The sequence below is a fragment of the Somniosus microcephalus genome, chromosome 1 (assembly GCF_052327205.1).
Source record: "Somniosus microcephalus isolate GS21.2 chromosome 1, FLI_Smic_1.0, whole genome shotgun sequence".
In the NCBI taxonomy this organism is placed as follows: Eukaryota; Metazoa; Chordata; class Chondrichthyes; order Squaliformes; family Somniosidae; genus Somniosus; species Somniosus microcephalus.
In genome coordinates this window covers 423,583,352-423,607,842 of record NC_140987.1, presented here as the reverse complement: position 1 = coordinate 423,607,842, position 24,491 = coordinate 423,583,352, and the positions used below count along the sequence as shown (strand labels likewise).

Below are 24,491 nucleotides of genomic sequence, written 5' to 3'. Positions count from 1 at the left end.
TCGCTGCCCGTGGATTTAGGTCCAGGTACGGTGGTCTGAGGGCTCGCAGCCAAGCCGGCTGCTGTGACTGTTGTGGCTCAGCGTCTGAAGGCTGCTGTGGCTGTTGTGGCTGGGCGTCTGGCTGGTCAAACATCTTAAAATTTAGTCAATAAAATTGATATACCTATCAATTCGTCCAATGAAAAGCGACGAGTTAGGAAAGTAACTATAGGTTTTTATTGACTAAATAACAGAGCCCACCCTCATGGGTGATCGGATCCAACAAGGAGGAATACCAGCCAGTCGACTACCTTTATACCTGGGCAGGTAGGTGGAGCCATGGGCGGAGTCAGTGGTGGTCAGCCCAGGTATAACAGCGTGACAAGAGGCGACCTCGTATAGTGATACAACAGTGAGAACAGTGAGAACAATATAACAGTGATAACTATAGTGTAACGATAGTGAACGATAAAAGTGGTTTACCACAGGAACCAACCAGAGATCAGGCCATCTTAGACTGGGTATTATGTAACGAGAAAGGATTAATTAGCAATCTTGTTGTACGAGGCCCCTTGGGTCGGAGCGATCATAATATGATCGAATTCTTCATTAAGATGGAGAATGAAGTAGTTGACTCAGAGACTAGGGTCCTCAATTTAAATAAAGGAAACTACGATGGTCTGAGGAGCGAGTTGGGTAGGATTGATTAGGGAATGGCACTCAAAGGGTTGACGGTGGATAGGCAATGGCAAACATTCAAAGACCGAATGGATGAGCTACAGAATTTGTTCATCCCAGTTTGGCATAAAAATAAAACAAAAAAGGTGACTCAACCGTGGCTAACAAGGGAAATTAGGGATAGCATAAGATCCAAGGAGACGACATATAAATTGGCCAGAAAAAGCAATAATCCTGAGGATTGGGAGCAGTTTAGGATTCAACAAAGGAGGACAAAGGGATTAATTAAGAAAGGGAAAATAGAATATGAGAGTAAGCTAGCAGGGAACATAAAAACTGATTGTAAAAGCTTTTATAGATATGTGAAGAGAAAAAGATTGGTGAAGTCAAGCGTAGGTCCCTTGCAGTCAGAATCAGGGGAATTTATAATGGGAAACAAAGAAATGGCAAACCAACTAAATTCATACTTTGGTTCTGTCTTCACAAAGGAGGACACAAATAACCTCCCAGAGATGCCGAGGAACATAGGGCCTGATGAAAGGGTGGAACTGAAAGAAATCAGTATTTGTAGGGAAATGGTGTTAGGAAAATTGATGGGACTGAAGGCCAATAAATCCCCAGGGCCTGATAATCTACATCCCAGGGTACTTAAGGAAGTGGCCCTAGAAATAGTAGATGCATTGCTGGTCATCTTCCAGAACTCGATAGACTCTGGAACAGTACCCATGGATTGGAGGGTAGCTAATGTTACCCCACTATTCAAAAAAGGTGGTAGAGAAAAAGCGGGGAATTATAGACCGGTAAGCCTGACATCGGTAGTGGGGAAAATGCTAGAATCTATTATAAAAGATGTAATAGCAGAGCACTTGGAAAGCAGTGACAGGATCGGACAAAGTCAACATGGATTTACAAAAGGTAAATCATGCTTGACTAATCTACTGGAATTTTTTGAGGATGTAACTGGTAAAATAGATAAGGGAGAACCAGTGGATGTGGTGTATTTGGACTTTCAGAAGGCTTTCGATAAGGTCCCACATAAGAGATTAGCGTGCAAAATTAAGGCACATGGGATTGGGGACTTGGATAGAGAACTGGTTGGCGGATAGAAGGCAGAGAGTTGGAATAAACGGGTCGTTTTCCGAGTGGCAGGCAGTGACTAGTGGGGTACCGCAAGGATCGGTCCTAGGACCCCAGCTGTTCACAATATATATTAATGATCTGGACGAGGGAATTGGATGCAATATCTCCAAATTTGCAGACGACACAAAGCTGGGTGGGAGGGTAAGCTGTGAGGAGGATGTCGAGAAACTCCAGTACGATTTGGACAGATTGGGTGATTGGGCAGAAACATGGCAAATGCACTATATGGATAAATGTGAGGTTATCCACTTTGGTGGCAAAAACAGGAAGGCAGATTATTATTTGAATGGCAATAGATTGGGAGAAGGGGAAGTGCAGAGAGACCTGGGTGTCCTTGTGCACCAGTCGCTGAAGGTAAGCATGCAGGTGCAGCAGGCGGTTAAGAAGGCAAATGGTATGTTGGCCTTCGTAGCAAGAGGGTTCGAGTACAGGAACAAGGATGTCTTGCTACAGTTGTACAGGGCCTTGGTGAGACCGCACCTTGAGTATTGTGTGCAGTTTTGGTCGCCTTACCTGAGAAAGGACGTTCTTGCCATGGAAGGAGTGCAGCGAAGATTCACCAGGCTGATACCTGGGATGGCAGGAATGACGTATGAGGAGAGATTGTTTTGATTGGGCTTAGACTCACTGGAGTTTAGAAGATTGAGAGGGGATCTCATCGAAACCTATAAAATTCTGTCAGGCCTGGACAGACTAGATGCAGGAAGGATGTTTATGATGGCCGGGGAGTCCAGAACCAGGGGTCATAGTCTAAGGATAAGGGGTAAGCCATTTAGGACTGAAATGAGGAGGAATTTCTTCACCCAGAGAGTGGTGAACCTGTGGAATTCTCTGCCACAGAGGGCGGTGGAGGCCAGTTCATTAAATATATTCAAGAAGGAGTTGGATATATTTCTTAAGGCTAAAGGGATCAAGGAATATGGGGAGAAAGCAGGGACAGGGTACTGAATTTGGATGATCAGCCATGATCTCATTGAATGGCGGAGCAGGCTCGAAGGGCCGAATGGCCTACTCCTGCTCCTATCTTCTATGTTTCTAGTCGATGACCTTTCGTCAGAACTGGAAAAAAGCAGGAAATGGAACAGATTTTTAAGCAAGTGAAGAGGCTGGGAAAGGGGGGAGGGGATGAAAGAACAAAAGGGAAGGTCTGTGATAGGATGGAAGGCAGGAGAGATTAAGAAACATTAAGAGATATTCAAGGCAAAAGGAGATGGTAATGGAACAGGTTAAGAAATAAAGATGGCTCTAGATGAAGTGTAAATTGCGCTGGCAGAATGAAAGACAGCTGCCATGTGGGGGAGAAGAAAAAAAGACAGACAAAAAGTGTGGATAAAATATATATATATCTATATATATATATATTATATATATATATATATATATATGATAGGGGCCAAGGTTATGATCTGAAATTGTTGAACTCTATTACGATAGCAAAATACTGCAGATGCTGGAAATCCGAAATAACAACAGAAAATGCTGGAAAAACTCAGCAGGCCAGGCAACATCCGTGGAGAGAAATTAGAGTCAATGTTTCAGGTCGAAACCCTTTATCAAGACTAAAGAGGCACAGGGAATGAAATAGATTAAGAGGCCGGGCTGGTAGAGAACAAAAGAGAAGAGACATTAAGAGGTATTCAAAACGAGACGAGATGGTGATAGGACTAGTGGAGACAAAAGACAGCTCTAGATTAGGTGTAAAATGCGCTGGCAGAATGGGAGACAGCTGCCATGTGGGATCGCAAGCTTCATCGACTCTTGGACACCTTCTTCCCCTACACTTTCCTCTGACCCCCCTTCTCCCAATCTCACCCCTGCCGCGTTTTCACTATCCCCTCTGACCTTCCACTCTCTGACCCTGAACGATCAGTCCTCAGCAAAGGCCTGAGCTTCATCCCCTTACGCCCCCACCTCAATGAATTTCGAGCTCGGCACGATGTTGAGCTCTTTTTCCACCGCCTTCGTCTCCGTGCCCACTTCTCTGGCCAGGAGTCTTCCCCCCGCATGACTGACCCTTTCTCCCGCTTTCAGAATTCCCGTTCTACCTGGACCTCTCCCCCTTGTAGTGTCCGTGTGTAGATAAAGACACTGAAGACAGGAGTTGGTTCATAGGTATTTACTAAGCAAGTCTGGGGGGGGTTCTAAAGGATATACACAATACACAGGCTTATATAGCCCAAGTGGCAATTACTGGCATTGCGCACACCTGGGGCTCTTAAAGGCACATACACCACAATTGCTTTTAAAGGCACATACACCACACCCCTGGCCTCTTAACCTCTCTAGATCTTTTCATCGCTAACTGCCGCCGTGACATCGGCCGTCTCCATTTCTCTACTCCCCTCACTCACTCCAACCCACCTCCCTCTGAACTTGCAGCACTTCATTCTCTTAGATCCAACCCTGACATTGTCATTAAACCTGCTGACAAGGGTGGTGCTGTTGTTGTTTGGCGAACTGACTTCTACCTAGCGGAAGCTGAACGCCAACTCTCCGACACCTCCTCCTACCTCCACCTGGACCATGACCCCACTACCGAACATCAAACCACCGTTTCCAAGACTGTCACTGACCTCATCTCCTCTGGAGATCTTCCCCCCGCGGCCACCAACCTCATAGTTCCCCAATCCTGCACAGCCCGCTTCTACCTCCTTCCCAAGATCCACAAACAGGACTGCCCTGGTAGGCCCATCGTTTCAGCCTGTTCTTGCCCCACGGAATTTATCTCTTCCTATCTCGACTCTGTCTTTTCTCCCCTTGTCCAGTCTCTTCCCACCTACATCCGCGACTCTTCGGACACCCTCCGCCACTTTAACAGTTTCCAGTTTCCTGGCCCCAACCGCTTCCTTTTCACCATGGACGTACAATCCCTCTACACCTCCATCCCCCACCAGGATGGCCAGAGGGCGCTCCGCTTCTTCCTTGAACAGAGGCCCGACCAGTTCCCATCCACCACCACCCTCCTCCGCCTGGTTGAACTTATTATCACATTGAACAACTTCTCCTTTACCTCCACTCATTTCCTCCAAATCAAAGGTGTTGCTATGGGTACCCACATGGGTCCTAGCTATGCCTGCCTTTTCGTGGGATATGTGGAACACTCTTTGTTCCAGTCCTACTCGGGTCCCCTCCCTCACCTCTTTTTCCGATACATTGATGACTGTATCGGTGCCGTTTCCTGCTCTCACCCTGAACTAGACAATTTCATTCACTTTGCCTCCAATTTCCACCCTTCCCTCACCTTCACATGGTCCATCTCTGACACTTCCCTTCCCTTCCTCGACTTCTCCGTCTCCATCTCTGGGGATAGGTTATTGACAAACATTCACTACAAGCCCACTGACTCCCACAGCTACCTGGACTACACTTCCTCCCACCCCGCCTCCTGTAAGGGCTCTATTCCATTCTCCCAGTTTCTCCGTCTCCGCCGCATCTGCTCCGACGATGCCACCTTCCACACCAGTGCTTCCGACATGTCTTCCTTTTCCCTCAACTGAGGATTCCCCTCTACCGTGGTTGACACGGCCCTCGAACGTGTCCATTCTATCTCCCGCACTTCTGTCCTCACTCCTGCCCCTCCCTCCCGGAACCACGATAGAGTTCCCCTTGTCCTCACCTTTCACCCCACCAGCCTCCACATTCAACGGATCATCCTCCGCCATTTCCACCACCTCCAAAGTGATCCCACCACCAAACGCATCTTCCCCTCCCCTTTCAGCAATCCGTAGGGACCGCTCCCTCCAAGACACCCTAGTCCACTCCTCTATCACCCCCAGCACCCCTACCCCTTTGCCTGGCACCTTCCCGTGCAAGCGCAGGAGATGTAACACCTGCCCTTATACCTCCCCCCTTCCCACTGTCCAGGGCCCCAAACACCCCTTCCAGGTGAAACAGCGATTTACTTGTACTTCTTGCAATCTACTATACTGTATTCGCTGCTCACGATGCGGTCTCTACATTGGGGAGACCAAACGCAGATTGGATGACCGCTTTGCGGAACACCTCCATTCAGTCCGTAAGGGTGACCCCGAGCTTCCGGTCGCCTGTCATTTTAATTCACTGCTCCATTCCCACTCGGACCTCACCGTCCTTGGCGTCTTGTATTGCTCCACGGAAGCTCAACGTAAACTCAAGGAACAGCACCTTATCTTCCGATTAGGCACTTTACAGCCTTCCGGACTCAATATCGAGTTCAACAATTTCAGATCATAACCTTGGCTCCTATTACACTTTTACTTATATTTTTCATCCACACCTTTGTTTTGGTTTCCCCCCTCCCCCCTTTCCTTTTTTTCTTTCTCCCACATGGCAGCTGTCTCCCATTCTGCCAGCGCATTTCACACCTAATCTCGAGCTGTCTTTTGTCTCCACTAGTCCTATCACCATCTCGTCTCATTTTGAATACCTCTTAATGTTTTTTCTTCTCTTTTGTTCTCTCCCAGCCTGGCCTCTTAATCTATTTCATTCCCTGTGCCTCTTTAGTCTTGATAAAGGGTTTTGACCTGAAACGTTGACTCTAATTTCTCTCCACGGATGTTGCCTGGCCTGCTGAGTTTTTCCAGCATTTTCTGTTGTTATTTTGTTGAACTCTATGTTGAGTCCGGAAGGCTGTAAGGTGCCTAATCGGAAGATGAGGTGCTGTTCCTCGAGCTTACGCTGAGCTTCCGTGAAACAATGCAAGAGGCCGAGGATGGTGAGGTCTGAGTGGGAGTGGAGCGGTGAATTAAAATGACAGGCGACCGGAAGCTCGGGGTCCCCCTTACGGATTGAACGGAGGTGTTCCGCAAAGCGGTCACCCAATCTGCCTTGGCTGAGGGATACATTTTGGCCAGGACACTAGGAAAACTCCTCTGCTCTTCATACAATAGTGCTGTTTGAATCTTTTACATCCACCCAAGAGGGCAGATGGGGTCTCGTTTTAACATCTCATCAAAAACACGGCACCATTGACAATGCAGCACTCCCTCAGTAATGTACCCCACCTCTATTCTATGCTCAAGACTATGGAGTGAGGCATTAATTCACAGCCTTCTAACTCAAGCGAGCGCTCTACTACTCAGCTAGCACTGTACAAATTAAAAGAATAAGGCCTAGAAATTCAGTTGGCTGCGCCAGCCGTTAGCGCCTTAGGAGGAGTAGATCTCGAGCGCTAGGCGCTTAGCGCCCGGGCGCAGCGCGATCTGCGCCTCGCCCCAACTTCAGTAGACATTTAGCGCCGGCGCAAAGTCATTGCGCGCGCTCATCTGCACGCGCAGATCATGATGTCATTTCGTCGTACAACGCCCTTTGTGCGCCCGGAACCGGAACTTCACTCGCGCCACCCCATTGTGCGCCTGGCGGCCCGAACGACTGTGAAGTGGAACGGAACACAGCCGAGGCGGGCCGCGGGGAGCGCAAATTAAAGGGCACTCCTGCAGTAGAAAAGGCAGCCGTTTTGCAACACTCCTTTTGGGAGGAGGAGGAGGAGGTGCCACATAACAAACTGATAGAGAGAAGCCCTCCCCAAAAACACAAATACACTAGTCTCGGCCTTTCAAACATATCCACCCTCCCCCTTTAAGAGCTCACCGGAGCCAGAGTGTCTGCCGGCAATCAGCAGCTCGCCGCACCTGCCCTGCGCCCAACTTCCGGTTTTAGCGCCCCGGGCTGCCGGCTTAGCGCCTAATGATAGTCGTGCATCGCCTGTTTTAGCGCAGCAGCAACCTCTTAGGGCGATGCAACTGAATATCGGCGAAGGGGGCTCGACTTTGCGCCGGGCGCAAACTTTAGCGGCCGCCCGACTTTACCGCCCCAAAAGTGGCTATACTGAATTTCTAGGCCTAAAACTGCAAATATAGGCCAGTCAGCATCTGTAAAGAGAAAAGAAAAGTTAACGTGCTGATAAAGTGAACACCTAAAACATTAGTATGCCCATTTTCCCCCCACATTTGCTGCATTTTCTGAAAGATGCCAGTGCTGGTGTATGGAATGTTTTGCTTCCAATTTTGGCACCTATGGGTTGTAATTTTACGAGTTCGTGCTTCTGACGCAGAGCCTTGTTCACCCGGAGCACATAGCGGGAATTTAAGTGCATGCTTCCAATTTTCTGTCCATTAAAATTCCCAATACATAGTGGTACGGTTTCATGCCGGAAATATGAACTCAGAAAATTAACCCTCTACGATTGGCAAAAAGCACTGCTAGGCTAGATGTCAAACAAATTGGATGCAGAGTAACGGTCCGACTACTTTCCTCAACAATGTGCCTTAGTCCCAAACTCAGAAGAGCAGCCCTAACTGCACCTCTGTAACATATTCCATTTCCCACAGTGGAAATTCTTTTAGCCTCCTGAAAGGAGATTTTAATGCTAAATTATGGGCAATTTTGCACTATTGGCTCATACACACAAGGAACTGGGCTCTGCCAGGTTATTGGCTGCCAAATTTATTTAATGCAGACCCTTTACAACCTTTAGAAAGTGCAGATTTTCATACTCTCAAACTGGGCTAGATTCAAAACCAGGTCCCAGAAACAGAAAGATGGAATAATTAGGGGTGTTATTATAAATATCATTTGGTGCATGTTCACAGAATGCTATCACTATCAGAATGGATGTGGGTTTTAGCAAGTTACCGACAAAGTCTGCAGGTAATGAATGTGTTAAAAGAGTAATCTGTCAGGATATTCACAGACATTGTTCCAATGCAAGGGTGGAGACAGTGGTCGGAGGCAGAGGAAACATACTGTGTATTGTTTGCTACTGTAATCTGAAGAGATGAGAGGGATTTTCCTGCCACAGATATTTAAAGATCATGGCCTGACTGAATGCTAGGGAGTGGCTACAGGATGGAGCAAGGGGGGTAGTGATACTGCAAAAAGGAAGCTTTAACCAAACATATTTAAAAATTATATAATCTGTCCTTAGAAACCACAAAGAATCACCATAAACATTTTAATTTCATTTGGGACGACTTATATGAGCAACTTGTGGAAACATCTTGATATACAGACATTGTTATTAATTTTGAGACATGAGGGAAACATCCAAGAGCTGGAAGTGGTGCAGAGGAGGGTGATAAGATTGATTTCTAGGGTCAATTAACTAGGGGCACTTATGAGGAAATGTTAGAATTGCTTAAGCCCTGATTTAACCTAACACACCCAGCGAGAACAAGCCGGACGGCCATTTACACCCCACCCGATTTTCCACTCCACTGACATCAATGGAGCCCACAGTCGATAGGGGCCGGGGCAGGGGGTGGGGGCGAGCATTTGACCCGAACACGGCTCGGGTCAGGTTAAAATAGGCACTTTAGACTTTTCATTCTTGAGTGGAGGCAAAGGAATCTTGGGAGGTATACAACATACTGTTAGGAATTCAAAAGTTTAATATGGTGCACTATTTCAAGTTAAACCATAACTGCAGGAGAAGGATAATAAGGCACAAATGGATACAAGCCCACGTAGAGGATTGAAAAATACCTGAAAATGTTTTCCAGGTAGTGTTAGTAGAGGTAGTTAGACACTGTGATGGGAGAACAGTAGGTTTCTATGGAAGGATAAGCTAGATAGGCCAAATGGCATTCATCATTTGTACTTATCTTTGTGGAGTCCCAAATGTGCTTTCTATAATCAGCATTGAGCTAGCTGTGCTTTTCAATATAATGAGAGTATTTTGCCTTTACTAACCAAATTCAAACAACAGAATTCTTATTTCCTGTTACATTTGTGCTGCTGCTATCGGCAGTTTTGACTTCAATGGCAATGCTGTAAATGGTCCAGGCGATCTGTCTGTGCTTTTCTAAAGGCAGCAATACTACTGACACTGGCCAAGCTCAGTCTGTCTATACAAGCCAACAATGTGGTTTCCACTCTTTGCCCTATACGGATCTTCTCCAGGTAACAACTTGTATTTATATAGCACCTTTAATGTACAGAAACGTCTCAAGGTGATTCACAGGAGCGTTATCAAACAAAATTTAACACCGAGCCACATAAGGAGATATTAGGACAGATGACCAAAAGCTTGGTCAAAGAGGTAGGTATTAAGGAGCGTCTTAATGAACATAAGAAATAGGAGCAGGAGGAGGCAATTCAGCCCTTCGAGCCTGCTCTGCCATTCAACAAGATCAACTCCATCTTCCCGCACTATCCCCATATCCCTGGATTCCCTTAGTATCCGAAATCTATTGATCTTTGTCTTGAATGTACTCAATGACTGAGCATCGACAGCTGTCTGGGGTAGAGAATTCCAAAAATTCACAATCCTTTGAGTGAAGAAATTTCACCTAATCTCAGTCCTGGTCATAGAGTCATAGAGTTATACAGCACAGATAGAGGCCCTTCGGCCCATCGTGTCCGTGCCGGCCATCAAGCCCTGTCTAATCTAATCCCATATTCCAGCATTTGGTCCGTAGCCTTGTATGTTATGGCATTTCAAGTGCTCATCCAAATGCTTCTTCAAAGTTGTGAGGGTTCCTGCCTCCACAACCCTTTCAGGCAGTGAGTTCCAGACTCCAACCACCCTCTGGGTGAAAAAGTTCTCTCTCAAATCCCCTCTAAACCTCCCGCCCTTTACCTTGAATCTATGCCCCCTAGTTATTGACCCTTCTACTAAGGGAAAAAGCTCCTCAGTATCCATCCTATCTATGCCCCTCATAATTTTGTACACCTCAATCATGTCCCCCCTCAGCTCCAAGGAAAACAAACCCAATCTGCCCAGTCTTTCTTCATAGCTGAAGCGCTCCAGCCCTGGTAACATCCTGGTGAATCTCCTCTGCACCCTCTCCAAAGCGATCACATCCTTCCTGTAGTGTGGCGACCAGAACTGCACACAGTATTCCAGCTGTGGCCTAACCAGTGTTTTATACAGCTCCATCATAACCTCCTTGCTCTTATATTCAATGCCTCGGCTAATGAAGGCAAGTATCCCATATGCCTTTTTTACCACCTTATCCACCTGTTCCACCGCCTTCAGGGATCTGTGTACTTGCACACCCAGATCCCTCTGCACCTCCGTCTTGCCTAGGGTCTTTCCATTCATTGTGTATTCCCTTGCCTTGTTAGTCCCCCCAAAGTGCATCACCTCGCACTTTTCCGGGTTAAATTCCATTTGCCACTGTTCCGCCCATCTGACCAACCCATCTATATCGTCCTGCAGACTGAGGCTACCCTCCTCGCTATTTACCACCCTACCAATTTTTGTATCATCCGCGAACTTACTGATCATACCTTTTACATTCACATCCAAGTCATTAATGTAGGCCGCAAACAGCAAGGGACCCAGCACCGATCCCTGCGGCACCCCACTGGCCACAGGCTTCCAGTCACAAAAACAACCTTCCACCATCACCCTCTGCCACTAAGCCAGTTTTGTATCCAATGTGCCAAGGCACCCTGGATTCCATGGGCTCTTACCTTCTTGACCAGTCTCCTGTGCGGGACTTTATCGAAGGCCTTACTGAAATCCATGTATACCACATCCACTGCGTTACCCTCATCCACACACTTGGTCACCCCCTCAAAAAATTCAATCAAATTAGTCAGACATGATCTTCCCTTGACAAAGCCATGCTGACTATCCCTGATTAATCCTTGTCTCTCCAAGTGGAGACTAATTTTGTCCCTCAGAATTTTTTCCAATAATTTTCCTACCACTGATGTTAGGCTCACTGGCCTGTAGTTCCCCGGTTTTTCCCTACTTCCCTTCTTGAATAATGGTACTACATTAGCGGTTCTCCAGTCCTCTGGCACATCCCCTGTGGCCAGAGAGGTCCTGAATATATGTGTTAGAGCCCCCGCAATCTCTTCCTTTGCCTCACACAGCAGCCTGGGATACATTTCATCCGGGCCTGGGGATTTATCCATTTTTAGGCCTGCTAAAACCGCCAATACCTCCTCCCTCTCGATGTTAATATGTTCGAGCATATCACAGTCCCCCCGCTCTATTTCTATGTCTACATCGTCCTCCTCCATAGTGAAAACAGATGCAAAAAATTCATTTAGAACCCCTCCTACATCTTCCGGCTCCACACACAGATTGCCACTTTTGTCCCTAATGGGCCCTATTTTTTTCCCTAGTTATCCTCTTACCCTTAATATACTTATAAAACATCTTAGGATTTTCCTTTATTTTGCTCGCCAGTGTTATTTCATGGCCCCTCCTTGATCTCCTAATTTATTTTTTAAGTATCCCCCTGCACTTTTTGTACTCCTCTAGGGCTTCCTCCGTCTTTAGCCTTTTGTATCTGCCAAAAGCCCTCCTTTTTTTCCTAATCCATTCTCGTATATCCCCTGACAGCCAAGGTTCCCTGTAGTTTTTGGAACCACCCTTGACCTTTACGGGAACATGTTGCCATTGTATGATCTCAAACTCCCTTCTGAAAGCCTCCCATTGCTCCGATGCGGATTTTCCTACAAGTAGCTGATCCCAGTCCATTTTGGCCAGATCCTGCCTTATCCTATTAAAATTGGCCTTCCCCCAATTTAGAACCTTTATTTCCAGCCCATCCCTGTCCTTTTCCATGACCACCTTAAATCTCACCATATTATGGTCACTGTCACCAAAGTGCTCACCTACTAGCACTTTTTCCACTTGGCCGGCCACATTCCCTAGAATTAGGTCCAGTACTGCCCCTTCTCTTGTAGGACTTTCTACATGCTGGCTCAAAAAGCTCTCCTGGATGCACTTTAAGAATTCTACACCCTCTGAGCCTTTCACACTTTGACTATCCCAGTTAATATTGGGGAAGTTGAAATCCCCCATTATTATTACCCTATTATGTATCACACTGTTTGTCGGACCCCTTATTGAGACTGTGACCCCTAATTCTAAACTCCCCAGCCAGGGGAAACATCCTCCCAGCATCTACCCCTCAAGCCCTTTAAGAATTTTATACGTTTCAATGAGATCACCTCATTCGTCTAAACTCTACAGAATATAGGCCTAGTCTACTCAATCTCTCCTAATGGAGGAGAGGTTTAGCTAGGGACTTCCAGAGCTTAGGGCCTAAGGCAGCTGAAGACACAGCTGCCAATGGTCGAGTGATTAAAATCAGTGATGTGCAAGAGGCTAGAATTGGCTAAGCGCCGAGATCTCTGACTGTTGTAGGGCTGGCAGAGATTACAGTGATAGGGGTGAGGCCATGGAGGGATTTGAAAACAAGGATGAGAATTTTAAAATCGAGGTATTGCCAGACTGGGAGCCAATGTGTATCAGCGAGCACAGCGGTGATGGGTGAACGGGACTTGGTGAGAGTTAGGATACGGGCAGCAATTTTGGATGAGCTCAAGTTTATATAGGGTGGGAGATGAGAGGCCGGCCAGGAGAGCATTGGGATGGTCAAGTCTTGAAGTAACAAAGGAATGGATGAGGGTTTCAGCAGCTGATGAGCTGAGGCGGTGAGTAGTCGGGTGATGCTACAGAGTTGAAAATAGGCGGTCTTTGTAATGGAGCAGCTATGTGTTCGGAAGCTCCTCTCGGGGTCAAATGCAACACCAAGGTAGTGAATGGTCTGGTTCAGCCTCAGCCGGGGAGGGGGATGGAGTCGGTGGCTAGGGAACGGAGTTTGTGGCAGGGACCGAAGACAATGGTTTTGGTCTTCCCAATATTTAGTTGGAGGGTATTTCTGCTCATCTAGAACTGGCTGTCGACAAACAGCGTGACAAATACTAGGAAAGATCCTTGGCCAAAAATCAAAAAGAAATTGGAGCTTTCGAATGGTGCATGCCAATGCTGTGGAGATCCCCCCCTCCCTCCTCCCCACACCCCCCCCTCCTCACAACTCACCCAACCCCCCTCCCCAGACTCCCCCCACCCACCTCTCTCCCCCCTCACACCCTCCTCCACGCCACCCCTCCCCACACCCACCCTACCCCGCCCCACATGGCTAACACATCAGGGTATTCATTCCATTATTAAACCCCTAGCAAAATTACAAAGCCCTTTTAAAAAAGAACACAATCCTGAACTAATATAGTAACAAACAAGTCTCTCAACCGCTGGACCATCTGAAGTTGTCCTTTTGGCCTGGCAAAGCTCCAGTGCTACACTTAATTTCATGTAAATGCAGTCAGGGTAGAGTTCAAAGAGCTGAAAAGTCACGGATGCGATTCAAACTGTCACATTAAACTCTGCTCTCTACATGAACATCTTCATTATGGAGGATCAAAAACTGAAGCAGTTGGAAATAACAGCCTCCGTTCCAGCTAGGTCCACACCAGCTACAATTGAGAGAGCGACAAGGCATCGTGTTGCCAAGGCTTCTACTGATGCTGTTTAAGGTTGTTGTGAGGGGGCACGTCAGAGCAGCCCAGTGATGGTCTTCTCTTTTAAGATACATGATTGACTTAGTACTTCTCGCAGCACCACGGCTGCAATAAGGAACTCGGCAGAGTGGGAATGGAACTTGCACCCCACTACTGCATGGCGCTTGGCCCCTGTGACAGGCCTTGTGTTAGTGTTAGAGTTGGCACTCTTGTAATTAAGAGTTTTTAGATTAAATTGGTAACTCAACTTAAGATTATTGCCTTTCAGTATTAATTAAAGGGGTAGGGAGGGAGTCAGCAGAGTCCGATTCTGGATAGGATCAGTTGCTCTTTTCCAGTTTCTGTAGAGTGGTGGGCGATTACAAACACATTTCAGTCTTGTCCCTGGGGTAACGTGCTTTCAAAGTCAGATTACGTTGACTTTGCCTGGTTGGCACCAGCATCCTTCAATATCCTTTAAAACAGTTCCATGGAAACCAAACAGGGTGTGGAACCACACTGTCAGTTGTAATAAATCTCAATTTGAAGCATCTATTCTGATTAAAAACATACTTTATAAAATGGCACCATATTAAATCAGAGTGTGCAAGGATGAAAAGCCTTTATGACATATCTGCTATGGTCTAAAACTCTTGTATGGTTGGACCCCAATTGCTGGTTCAATGACCTGTGTTTTGAGATTTGAACACAGCTGTCTTGGCATCCTGGATCATTTAAGGAGGCGGTGAAATCCAAGGTGCTCATTACATTGCCAGAGTCTGAAAAGACCACCCAAGGATTCCAAGATTTGGGAAAATCCTGTATAGTTTAAAATAGACACTTCTAAGCTGGAAGTTAACAGGTTTTTTTTGTTACAGCCCACCCAATAAATATTTTATAACTTCTTTTTGGTAACCTATTCTGTGTTAATATTTTTTTTTTTTTTTTTAAAAAGGGGGTGAAATTGATCTTGGTTGGTAGCGGGAAATGGGCGAGAGAGAAGCGACAGTCCATTTTACAAGTCACCCGATTTTCATTTCCATTGAAGTGTTGATGTGGAAAATGAGAACTTGTTATTTGAACAATGGTGTTCACATTCATCATTCAGTATATGAATCTGTGAATCAAACATTCTGTATTTTAATCTTTGTTGAGGGATTTACCGCCCCATAGCTGCTCATGAAGCAACTGGACGATGAATTTGGTGGCAGCGGCACAATAGTCACTTCATCTGTGCTCTAGTTACTGATTAAGGCATGTAAACATCACCGGACTGGGTTTTACTACATGTTCCCTACTCAGTCCTCTCTCTACGTTGCTCTTATAATGAATAAAATTACTTTGCTTTGACATTCGACATTTTAAGTTTTTCACTGTTTATGTAGGTCGCATTTGTAGGTCGCATTATGCTAGAATACAATTAGCAAGAAAGACAACACAGAGCTGATTTGATTACAATTTAGAAAACATTTCTATTAAATATACAATAAACAATACAACTGAGAAAATACAAAATACAGTTGGTTTTAACTTAAGAGCAAAAAGCCAGCTTTAAAAGTCTAACAATAATTTTGGATTATATACAACAGAGTAAAAAAAATGTTTTTTTTTTAAAAAGGCACCACACATCTGAGATTTATTTCCTAATTGTTAAGTGCACAACTTTGAGTAATCAGATGCCTGCATATCAAAACCTTGAAGATAGGCATCATTACCAGTTCCTAGTCCTTTTTTTTTTTTAAGTCTTGCTCCACCCTTACAATGAGGCTAATTTTGAAACTTGAATAAAAATCAGCTTTTGAAATGCTATATACAGTCATGACTTGGTATTTAACTAGGTTATTCACAAATTTGAACAAGAAATTACTATTTTTATGTGCAGGACAGAATGGTACAGTGCAATGTTACAGGCTTTAGAGCCAGAGCTATTTAAATATATGTACATTATATACCTTTTCCCTCTAAAACAATTGGTTTAGTGCCTCAATATGTAGGTGAAGTGACTGTTACTTTTGAAGGTTAGCTGGGTGACTTATTTTTCATATGTAACTGACTCCCATTTACCCATTAGTTTCTGACATTAGTCAATTCTGTTTCTAGCCTGTGCATCTCATTTATTCTTTTGCACAGGCGAGTTTCATTAGTTTGAAATTGGCTTCTTAAAAGCAAACTCTTTTTATATAAATTATTGTACATACAACTTTCTGAATTTATTATAATTATAGGTTTATGACAGAGCTCTTCATATAGTCACCCATTACTGAACATAGTTCGTTTCTACTAACTGGGCTCTGATAATAAGAGGGCACCACTTTACTCCCAAACAGGACATCACCATCTCACTGGGCTAGTCAGTGCAGCAATTTCCATCAACTTGAAGTCATCGAAAAGTAAAAATTGGTAAGACTCAGATAAATATATGTTGGATTAATCACAACTGATTAACACACTATAACAAACACTGCATGAGGAATTTCTATTGCATTCTCCTTAGCATTGTCTGGATTTAATGCTCAGCATTGAATCAAGACTCAGATACTCCTGTTTTGTAACTCCCTCCTAGGTATCCGTTATTCTATGGCCTTTTAACAGGGCTCCTACACTATTGTGGGGTTATGGCATTTAAGGGATATAACTGTTGAATAGCAGCATTTCTGATATATTCCAGGCATAACATTATGATGCAACCAGTCACTAACATATGTAGTAAAAAGATATCAAGTCACAACTGTAATATAAATTAGGTAAATCTACATTAGTTATACACATTTCTTGTACAAATGATGAATAGAAATATATTCAAAAATATTGAATCTAAGTGAGAAATTGGCTGGGAAATTTGACTGTCAAAAGTAATTAATTGCATTTTTAAATAAAAAGAATGTAAGTTCACCCTCTAGTGATTATGATCACAGCTATCCTAGCAGAAATGCTGCCAAGTAGAAGTGGGCCACATTTTCATATGAAACAGGCAGACAATTAAGAGAGTCTACGCTCTACTCTACCCACACGCTCCACAAGCTCCCTCGTCACCCAGTTCCAAGCCAACTCAGGACCAGCATTAAGAGGACCGGACATAGGTCTCCTATCTGCGCTCTCAGTCAGTAAATGGCACTGAATGGGAGGAGGAGCAGTGAAACAACCTGAACGGGAGGGAAAAGATAAATTTAAAATGGAGCAATTCGTGTCATCAAAAAAATGTGTGAACCATAATTGTGGGCATATGAAGTTTCCATTATATGTCCACTTGAACTCCGAAAAACATCCATTTGATCAATTACTGTTTTTGTCCTTCCAAAGTTTTTTGAGCTATCCAACACCAGAGTGAAGTACTAGGGTTATAGGTCTATCACTAATGGTGGTAGCGGTAATGGCAGTGGGAGCAACTGACAAGTACAATTTTTTTTCCTACAGTGCATTGGTAACAGCATGCTCAATAAAAACTGTTCACAAGGCTGCAAATTGTGTTACTAATTTTTTTTCTGGATTACTGAGCTATCATAATGCCTTACAAATTATAAAAAGGTTTGAATGCAGATCGATTAAGCAGAGCATAAGGCTTCTTTTATGATCTGGTTATACCTGCGGAACAAAAGATGAACACCTGTGCATTAAATGCACACCAAAAATATGCTGCCTACACCAAATGCCACAGATTTGGGACTCAGCTGGATTATTATTGACACCACAGGACTTACATACAAGTAAAAAAAAGTCTGGTGCATTTACAACAATCCTATTTTAACCAATAAACTGAAATGTACATGAACTACAATCTGCCTGAAGCTATAAGATACATTAAGACTGGACAAAATTCGCAGGATCTCAGGATGATGTAACAAAACTAACCAATTATCCTATAAACAGTGCACAGGAGATACAAGTCAAAACCCCATTTGTCAAGGTACTCTGCAATACATGGTTGCAGTGTTACAAGTTTCTACACTACAGTTTACGTATTTAAGAAGCAAATTGCTAAAGCAGACTGATGTCCTGAATGGACACACCATTTTTTCTAGGGGGGGGGGGGGGGCATTATCACATAGCCTGCATCTATATGGGTCCACATGTGTTTTAGCCCCATCAGTTGTTTATACAGTGAAACTGGTCTATTATGACAATGTATGGGACATATTTCAGATGGTCTTCCAAGACTGGTTGAAACCTGAAGTACAGGAAACTTTCGATTAACCGGCCCCTAAATAACCGGAAATGTCAGTTAACCGGCAAAATTCAGGAGTCGGTTCAGGTAACTTTTATTACTTGCACAGCAACAAATGGAGGAAGGCATGGGTTTGGCTGCAGCTGTTGCTAAGCTACAGAGACGCTTGCAACTTATGGACGTTGTTCTGAAGCTGTTGCTAAGCAACAGGGTTTGTTGCTTTATACAGAGCTCTAACGTCCGTATCTTTTACTATAGCGTTCGGTTATCCGGAATTGTTGATGAACCAGCACCATGTCGGTCCCATCCGTGCCGGATACCAGAAAGTTTCCTGTAGTTGCCTGCGGTAAACTGGCTAATCCTAGCCAGGGAAGCAGTGGTGGGGACTTTAGGGAGCTTTACAATTAGTCTGGGTGGTCCATTTGCTACAGAGAAGGAGAAAATAAATCAGCCAGGATTCATGCTCCTGAATGTTATCCAGTGACGCGAGTTCAAAAGCGCCCATGCATGGATGATAGGTACAAACAGAATTGGGGTCAGCTGGGAGGTCCTCACAGTTAAATAACCGTTCCAACACTGTTTTGGCTGATGCATCAAGAATATTCACTTCAATTAGGTACTGGAAGATTGTCAGTGCCACAGAACCATGTGTCGGTATGAGTCAGTGGCTTTAGTCAGAAAATGGAGAAAATTGGAGGGGAAACCCTGGAACCATTAAATTCAGTACTGGGACTTAAGAGTCTCTCTATACATGACCTAGGGGACCATAAAGGCAGATTTAACTTCAATTGTTAATGAACAGCTTCATATGCCTTTACACACAATTGAGACTGTTTGAAATATCCATCTTCAAATTGTGCATTCCGGTTTTTTGTAATCCTGAATAAAAACAGGAGGAAGCCTGATCTTTTTGCCAGGATTGAATGGTTTGGAGATTCGGTGCGACTCTGGCCATAGTCTTTTCTCCTCCTCAAAGGCTGTTTGTCCACCTTTACTACAATGTTCAATGGGCAAAGAGAGGCTCTCGAATACATAGCTGCTCGTGGTCTTATCAATATTCTGCTCTATTTCTTTGTGTACATAATACTTTCATTTACAAATGGCAAATGTATTCACTCGAGTTGGAATGTATTGTACAAGGCAGTGCAGATACTTGTTGAAACAGTTCATACTGATACTGGTCTATGAAAAGCCAGGTGGATAATTTATCTTTCCATGTATATTGTTTATAAAGAATGAGAATATAAAGCATATACATCCTTTAATCCATGTTTTGTTTCTTCCTTTAGTGCTTTAGCTTTATATGCACTTCACCTGCTATAGATCAGGATCCACTTGACATATTTTTCCCCCCAATGGACCTCTATGATCAGGTTTTGTATTTCCGATTCCCTTTATTGCCTCCTCACTCTGTCTAAGACAAGAAGAATTCAAATCAGGATTTCCACCATCTCGTTATCAGTAAGGTCCTGCCCAAATGGAGAAGAGGGGGCTCTCCTGTCAAATGCACTGCTCAGGAAAGGAGCACCATCTGTATAAAAACACAAAAACAGAACAGATTTGTGACTAAATTGAGTTTTTACAACTTCAGTATCATATACTCTTTAAGGGAAAGCTTCAAATAAATCTCAGCATTTAATACATAGAACACTCCCCCAATATCTGGTTCAGATTGAAGATTTGGGACACGTTTCAAGGTCACTCAATTGCAACAAATTATTTTATTACTTATTGTTACGGTCATATTGGAACAGTGTATAACTTTGGGCACTTTTTCTTCAAAAGATTACAGAAGTATTAAATAGCGTTCAACAATAAGCAATAGCAATTCAAAGTTATGAAGTGATAAAATTGAACTTGTATTCACTGGAGAAAATGTTTAGATTTTTAATATGCTAAAAGCCATCAATCATACAGATGTAAACATGTGACTGTAGAACTACAGCATAAAAATACAACACTGGCAGGTTTCAATTGAGACTAGAAATTGGAATAATTTATTTTATCTTCTCTCAGAGGAGATTTGTAGAAGGCTATCATCTAAGTAATTAAAGCGAAATACACTGAAAAAGTACCTGGATGAATATTTGATTATCAAAAGGATTGAAGGTTAAAAGTATAGAGACATAGATGATTAAATGCTGTATAGAACAATTATGGTTCCAGTCTTTTTGGGACTTTGGGCAACAACTAAGACTGCCTACTTCCACCTCCGTAACATTGCCCGACTCCGCCCCTGCCTCAGCTCAACTGGTGCTGAAACCCTCATCCATGGCCTTGTTACCTCTAGACTTGACTATTCCAACGCACTCCTGGTTAGCCTCCCACATTCTACCCTACGTAAACTTGGTCATCCAAAACTCGGATGCTCATGTCCTAAATTGCACCAAGTCCCATTCATCCATCACCCCTGTGCTTGCTGACCTACATTGGCTCCCAGTTAAGCAACACCTCGATTTAAAAATGCTCATCCTTGTTTTCAAATCCCTCCATGCCCTCGCTCCTCCCTATCTCTGTAATCTCCTCCAGCCCCACAACCACCCGCCCCCCCCCCCCCCCCCCCCGAGATATCTGCGCTCCTCTAATTCTGGCCTCTTGAGCATCCCTGATTTTAATCACTCAACCATTGGTGGCCGTACCTTCAGCTGCCTAGGCCCTAAGCTCTGGAATTCACTCCCTAAACTTCTCTGCCTCTCTCTCCTCCTTTAAGACGCTCCTTAAAACCTACTTCTTTGGCCAAGCTTTTGGTCACCTGCCCTAATTTCTCCTTATGTGGCTTGGTGTCAAATTTTGTTTTATAACACTTCTGTGAAGCGCCTTGGGAAGTTTTACTATGTTAAAGGCACAATATAAACACAACTTGTTGTTGAGAATGTCATCTGTGGAATGCAACCAGTCAGGCTTATACAACGTATATTGCCATGCTTGACAGACATCCGGGAGTTTTGCTGTTTGCCTTTGGTGAGGAAGAGTCATCTGAAAATATCACAGGAGAAAATTCCATTTCATCTCACCACTTACAGATAGCAGCCTCTGATAGCTTGAGAGATTACTGACTGCCTTTTCTTACCAGATTATGATGTCACTGCCCGCTACTGACTGTAAGTAAAAAAACTAGGTGTTGTATTTCTTTTACTTTTTTTTGTGAATTTTCTGCTCATCTTGATGAGAAATGTCAGTGTTGATGAATGGAAAAAATTTCTATTTTTGTCACCTAATATCTGCATTCATAGGTCAGGTATAGAATCTCACCGCCAGTAGGCAGACAAGACTTCCGTCTCCTCAGTGTCTGCAAACAGGATTTCCACTTCTGATGGTTACCCAGTCACCACTTTAGGAATGTGAACCCATGTAGGTATTGGTTGAGGACAGAACTTAGCTTAGATGTTTGTTCCCTACACCAACCCCACTCTTCCTTCTCCCACCCGCCCCCCCCCATGTGCAAACAGTTAACCAGTCATCATCTGTAATTATAGAATCATAGAATGGTTACAGCACAGAAGGAGGCCGTTCGGCCCGTCAAGCACATGCCGGTTCTCTGCAAGGTATAGGAAGACTGGCCAATTAGACAAGATACTAGAAGGCTACTAGCATCTATGAAACCATAACCAAACAAAAGTCACTTCTACTCACACGTCCTGAAGGCAAACGGGTATTTTTTTTTTAAGTTAAGAAATCACTATGGCTATATTTTGTTCCCATTGACTGAATGATGGGTATCTAGGCCAACAGGTTTTTTTGGACTGCGTTCCAAGGTAATAGTAAATCTCAAGGTTAACAATTGATGAAATGGCCAATCTTTACTCTAGTGATTTATGCTATCTCAACTCTTCAATGTACTACAGCCTGGCAACACATGATTAAACTATATGTAAACTGAGGGCACAGGACATATACCATTAAATACAATACCTGGTTTTTCCATACATGCAGGGCTGCTACTGCCTAGCTTTCCTTGCGATGGCGAGACAGTACCCAATTTGTTATGCTCGGGACCTCTTTCTGTCTGGGTGCTGCTGTCCCGGCTTCCTGTTTTAGAATGTGCTGACAAAAGTGGCGTGGAGGGTAGTACTGGTGAAGAGGAGGAAGAATGCAACTCATTTCTATCTGTGCTTAACAGAAAACCTGAAAGAATGGGGGGGGGGGGGGGGGAAAACACAAACTTAATATAATGTAATTTTTTTTGGCTATCGAAGTAAGTGATGGTTTCTGCTGGGTAACACAAACAACTAATGCCCAAGTAGTCACTGCCAGTCGTAAATAGAAGGAAACAACCAACCTACAAGCAATTCTATTTTACAACTCTGCTTTTTGGTCAATCTTATTTCAGTTTTAAACCCAATACATTTAGAAACACACTTCTTTGACAGACACTTAACGAATTCTGTAGAGTCAAAAAAATACTTCATTGTTATCTTAACTCCTTTGCTTGAATTTTAGTACTATTGAATTGTATCATAATTTTCATATGGTTTATGATGGTCATTATAAATCTTGTAATTTAAAAAAAAACATGTTTACCCAAACTGCCTTTCCAGCTCTTGTCTTCCCTCTTCTCCTCAATTATTGGGTTACTGGACAGAAGTGTGGGGTAGGAAGAAAGCCCAGACGTAGCATTGGAAATAGAAACTAGAGACTTTGAAGGTCTTAAAGCAGTTGGTTGTTCCGTTTTGACTTGTTCTCTCCGTGACCTCTGTTGGAGGACTTTGATCATAGCATCCTTCTCAATAATTTGAGCATGAAGAGTCTTAATCCTGGAACAACACACACACAAAAAATAAATAAATATATTCAATGTTACAAAACAATGCTCCTTTAAAATGTTTCAGAATCAGGGTGCATTAGAAATCATGTACAGGAATGGTATCACCGGGAAAGCAGACACCTCCCAAAGGGATGGATGAAAGATGCATGTGAAATAATTCAGTCACCCTGCACTGTTCTTCCTCAACTCCTGGCAGACAATTCTTTAGCATTGGAAAAGGCCTAGGAACAGGTCACTCATCTTTAATGCTGGCTGGAGAACTTTACACGGGAAGTAAAGGATAACAGCCATGTGCTTCACCCAGAGGGAGATATGTCAATTATTAAGTCACTCTACGACATGCTCACACATTTTCTAGTGGCTAGTTCCAGATCAGTGCCCTGCTCTTATATTCTATGCCTCGGCTAATGAAGGCAAGTATCCCATATGCCTTTTTAACCACCTTATCTACCTGTCCTGCTGCCTTCAGGGATCTATGTACATGCACACCAAGGTCCCTCTGATCCTCTGTCTTTCCTAGGATTCTACCATTCCTTGTGTATTCCCTTGCCTGGTTAGTCCTCCCAAAATGCATCACCTCACACTTTTCAGGGTTAAATTCCATTTGCCACTGTTCTGCCCATCTGACCAACTCGTCTATATTGTCCTGTAGCCTGAGGCTTCCCTCCTCGCTATTTACCATCCCACCAATTTTCGTGTCATCTGCAAGCTTACTGATCATACCTCCTACATTCATATCTAAATCATTAATGTACACTACAAACAGCAAAGGACCCAGCACTGATCCCTGCGGTACACCACTGGACAAAGGCTTCCAGTCACAAAAACAACCTTCGACCATCACCCTCTGCCTCCTGCCACTAAGCCAATTTTGGATCCAATGTGGCAAGTAGCCCTGGATCACATGGGCTCTTACCTTCTTGACCAGTCTCCCATGTGGGACTTTGTCAAAAGCCTTACTGAAGTCCATGTAGACTACATCAACTGCACTACCCTCATCCACACACCTAGTCACCCCCTCGAAAAATTCAATCAAATTGGTTAGACATGCTCTTCCCCTGACAAAGCCATGCTGACTATCCTTGATTAATCCTTGCCTCTCCAAGTGGAGATTAATTCTGTCCCTCAGAATTATTTCCAATAATTTCCCTACCACTGATGTTAGGCTCACTGGCCTGTAATTCCCTGGTTTACCCCTACTACCCTTCTTGAATAATAATACTACGTTAGCTGTTCTCCAGTCCTCTGGCACCTCCCCTGTGGCTAGAGAGGTTCTGAAAATTTGTTTCAGAGCCCCTGCAATCTCCTCCCTTGCCTCACACAGCAGCCTGGGATACATCTCGTCTGGGCCTGGGGATTTATCCACTATTAAGCCCGCTAAAACCGCTAGCACCTCCTCCCTCTCAATACTAATTTGTTCAAGTATATCACAATCCCCCTGCCTGATTTCTATGCCTACATCGTCCTTCTCCATAGTGAACACAGATGCAAAATATTCATTTAAAACCCCACCTACATCTTCTGGCTCTACACACAGATTGC

The 24,491-nt window shown here is 44.1% G+C and overlaps 1 protein-coding gene across 4 annotated transcripts in view; it reads right to left on the bottom strand.

Annotated features, from left to right (window-relative positions):
* Positions 1 to 15,466: 15,466 nt before the first annotated feature.
* The window catches only part of amot (angiomotin), a 131,016-nt gene continuing 121,991 nt past the window's right edge, over positions 15,467 to 24,491 (bottom strand). For all 4 annotated transcript variants that reach the window (XM_085999907.1, XM_085999919.1, XM_085999915.1 and 1 more), the window contains 3 exons: positions 22,706 to 22,938; positions 22,097 to 22,309; positions 15,467 to 19,715 (listed from right to left, as the gene is read on the bottom strand). In XM_085999907.1, the coding sequence (XP_085856033.1) occupies positions 19,615 to 19,715; positions 22,097 to 22,309; positions 22,706 to 22,938 (547 nt within the window). In that variant the 3' untranslated portion in view covers positions 15,467 to 19,614. The remainder of the gene's footprint in view (positions 19,716 to 22,096; positions 22,310 to 22,705; positions 22,939 to 24,491) is intronic.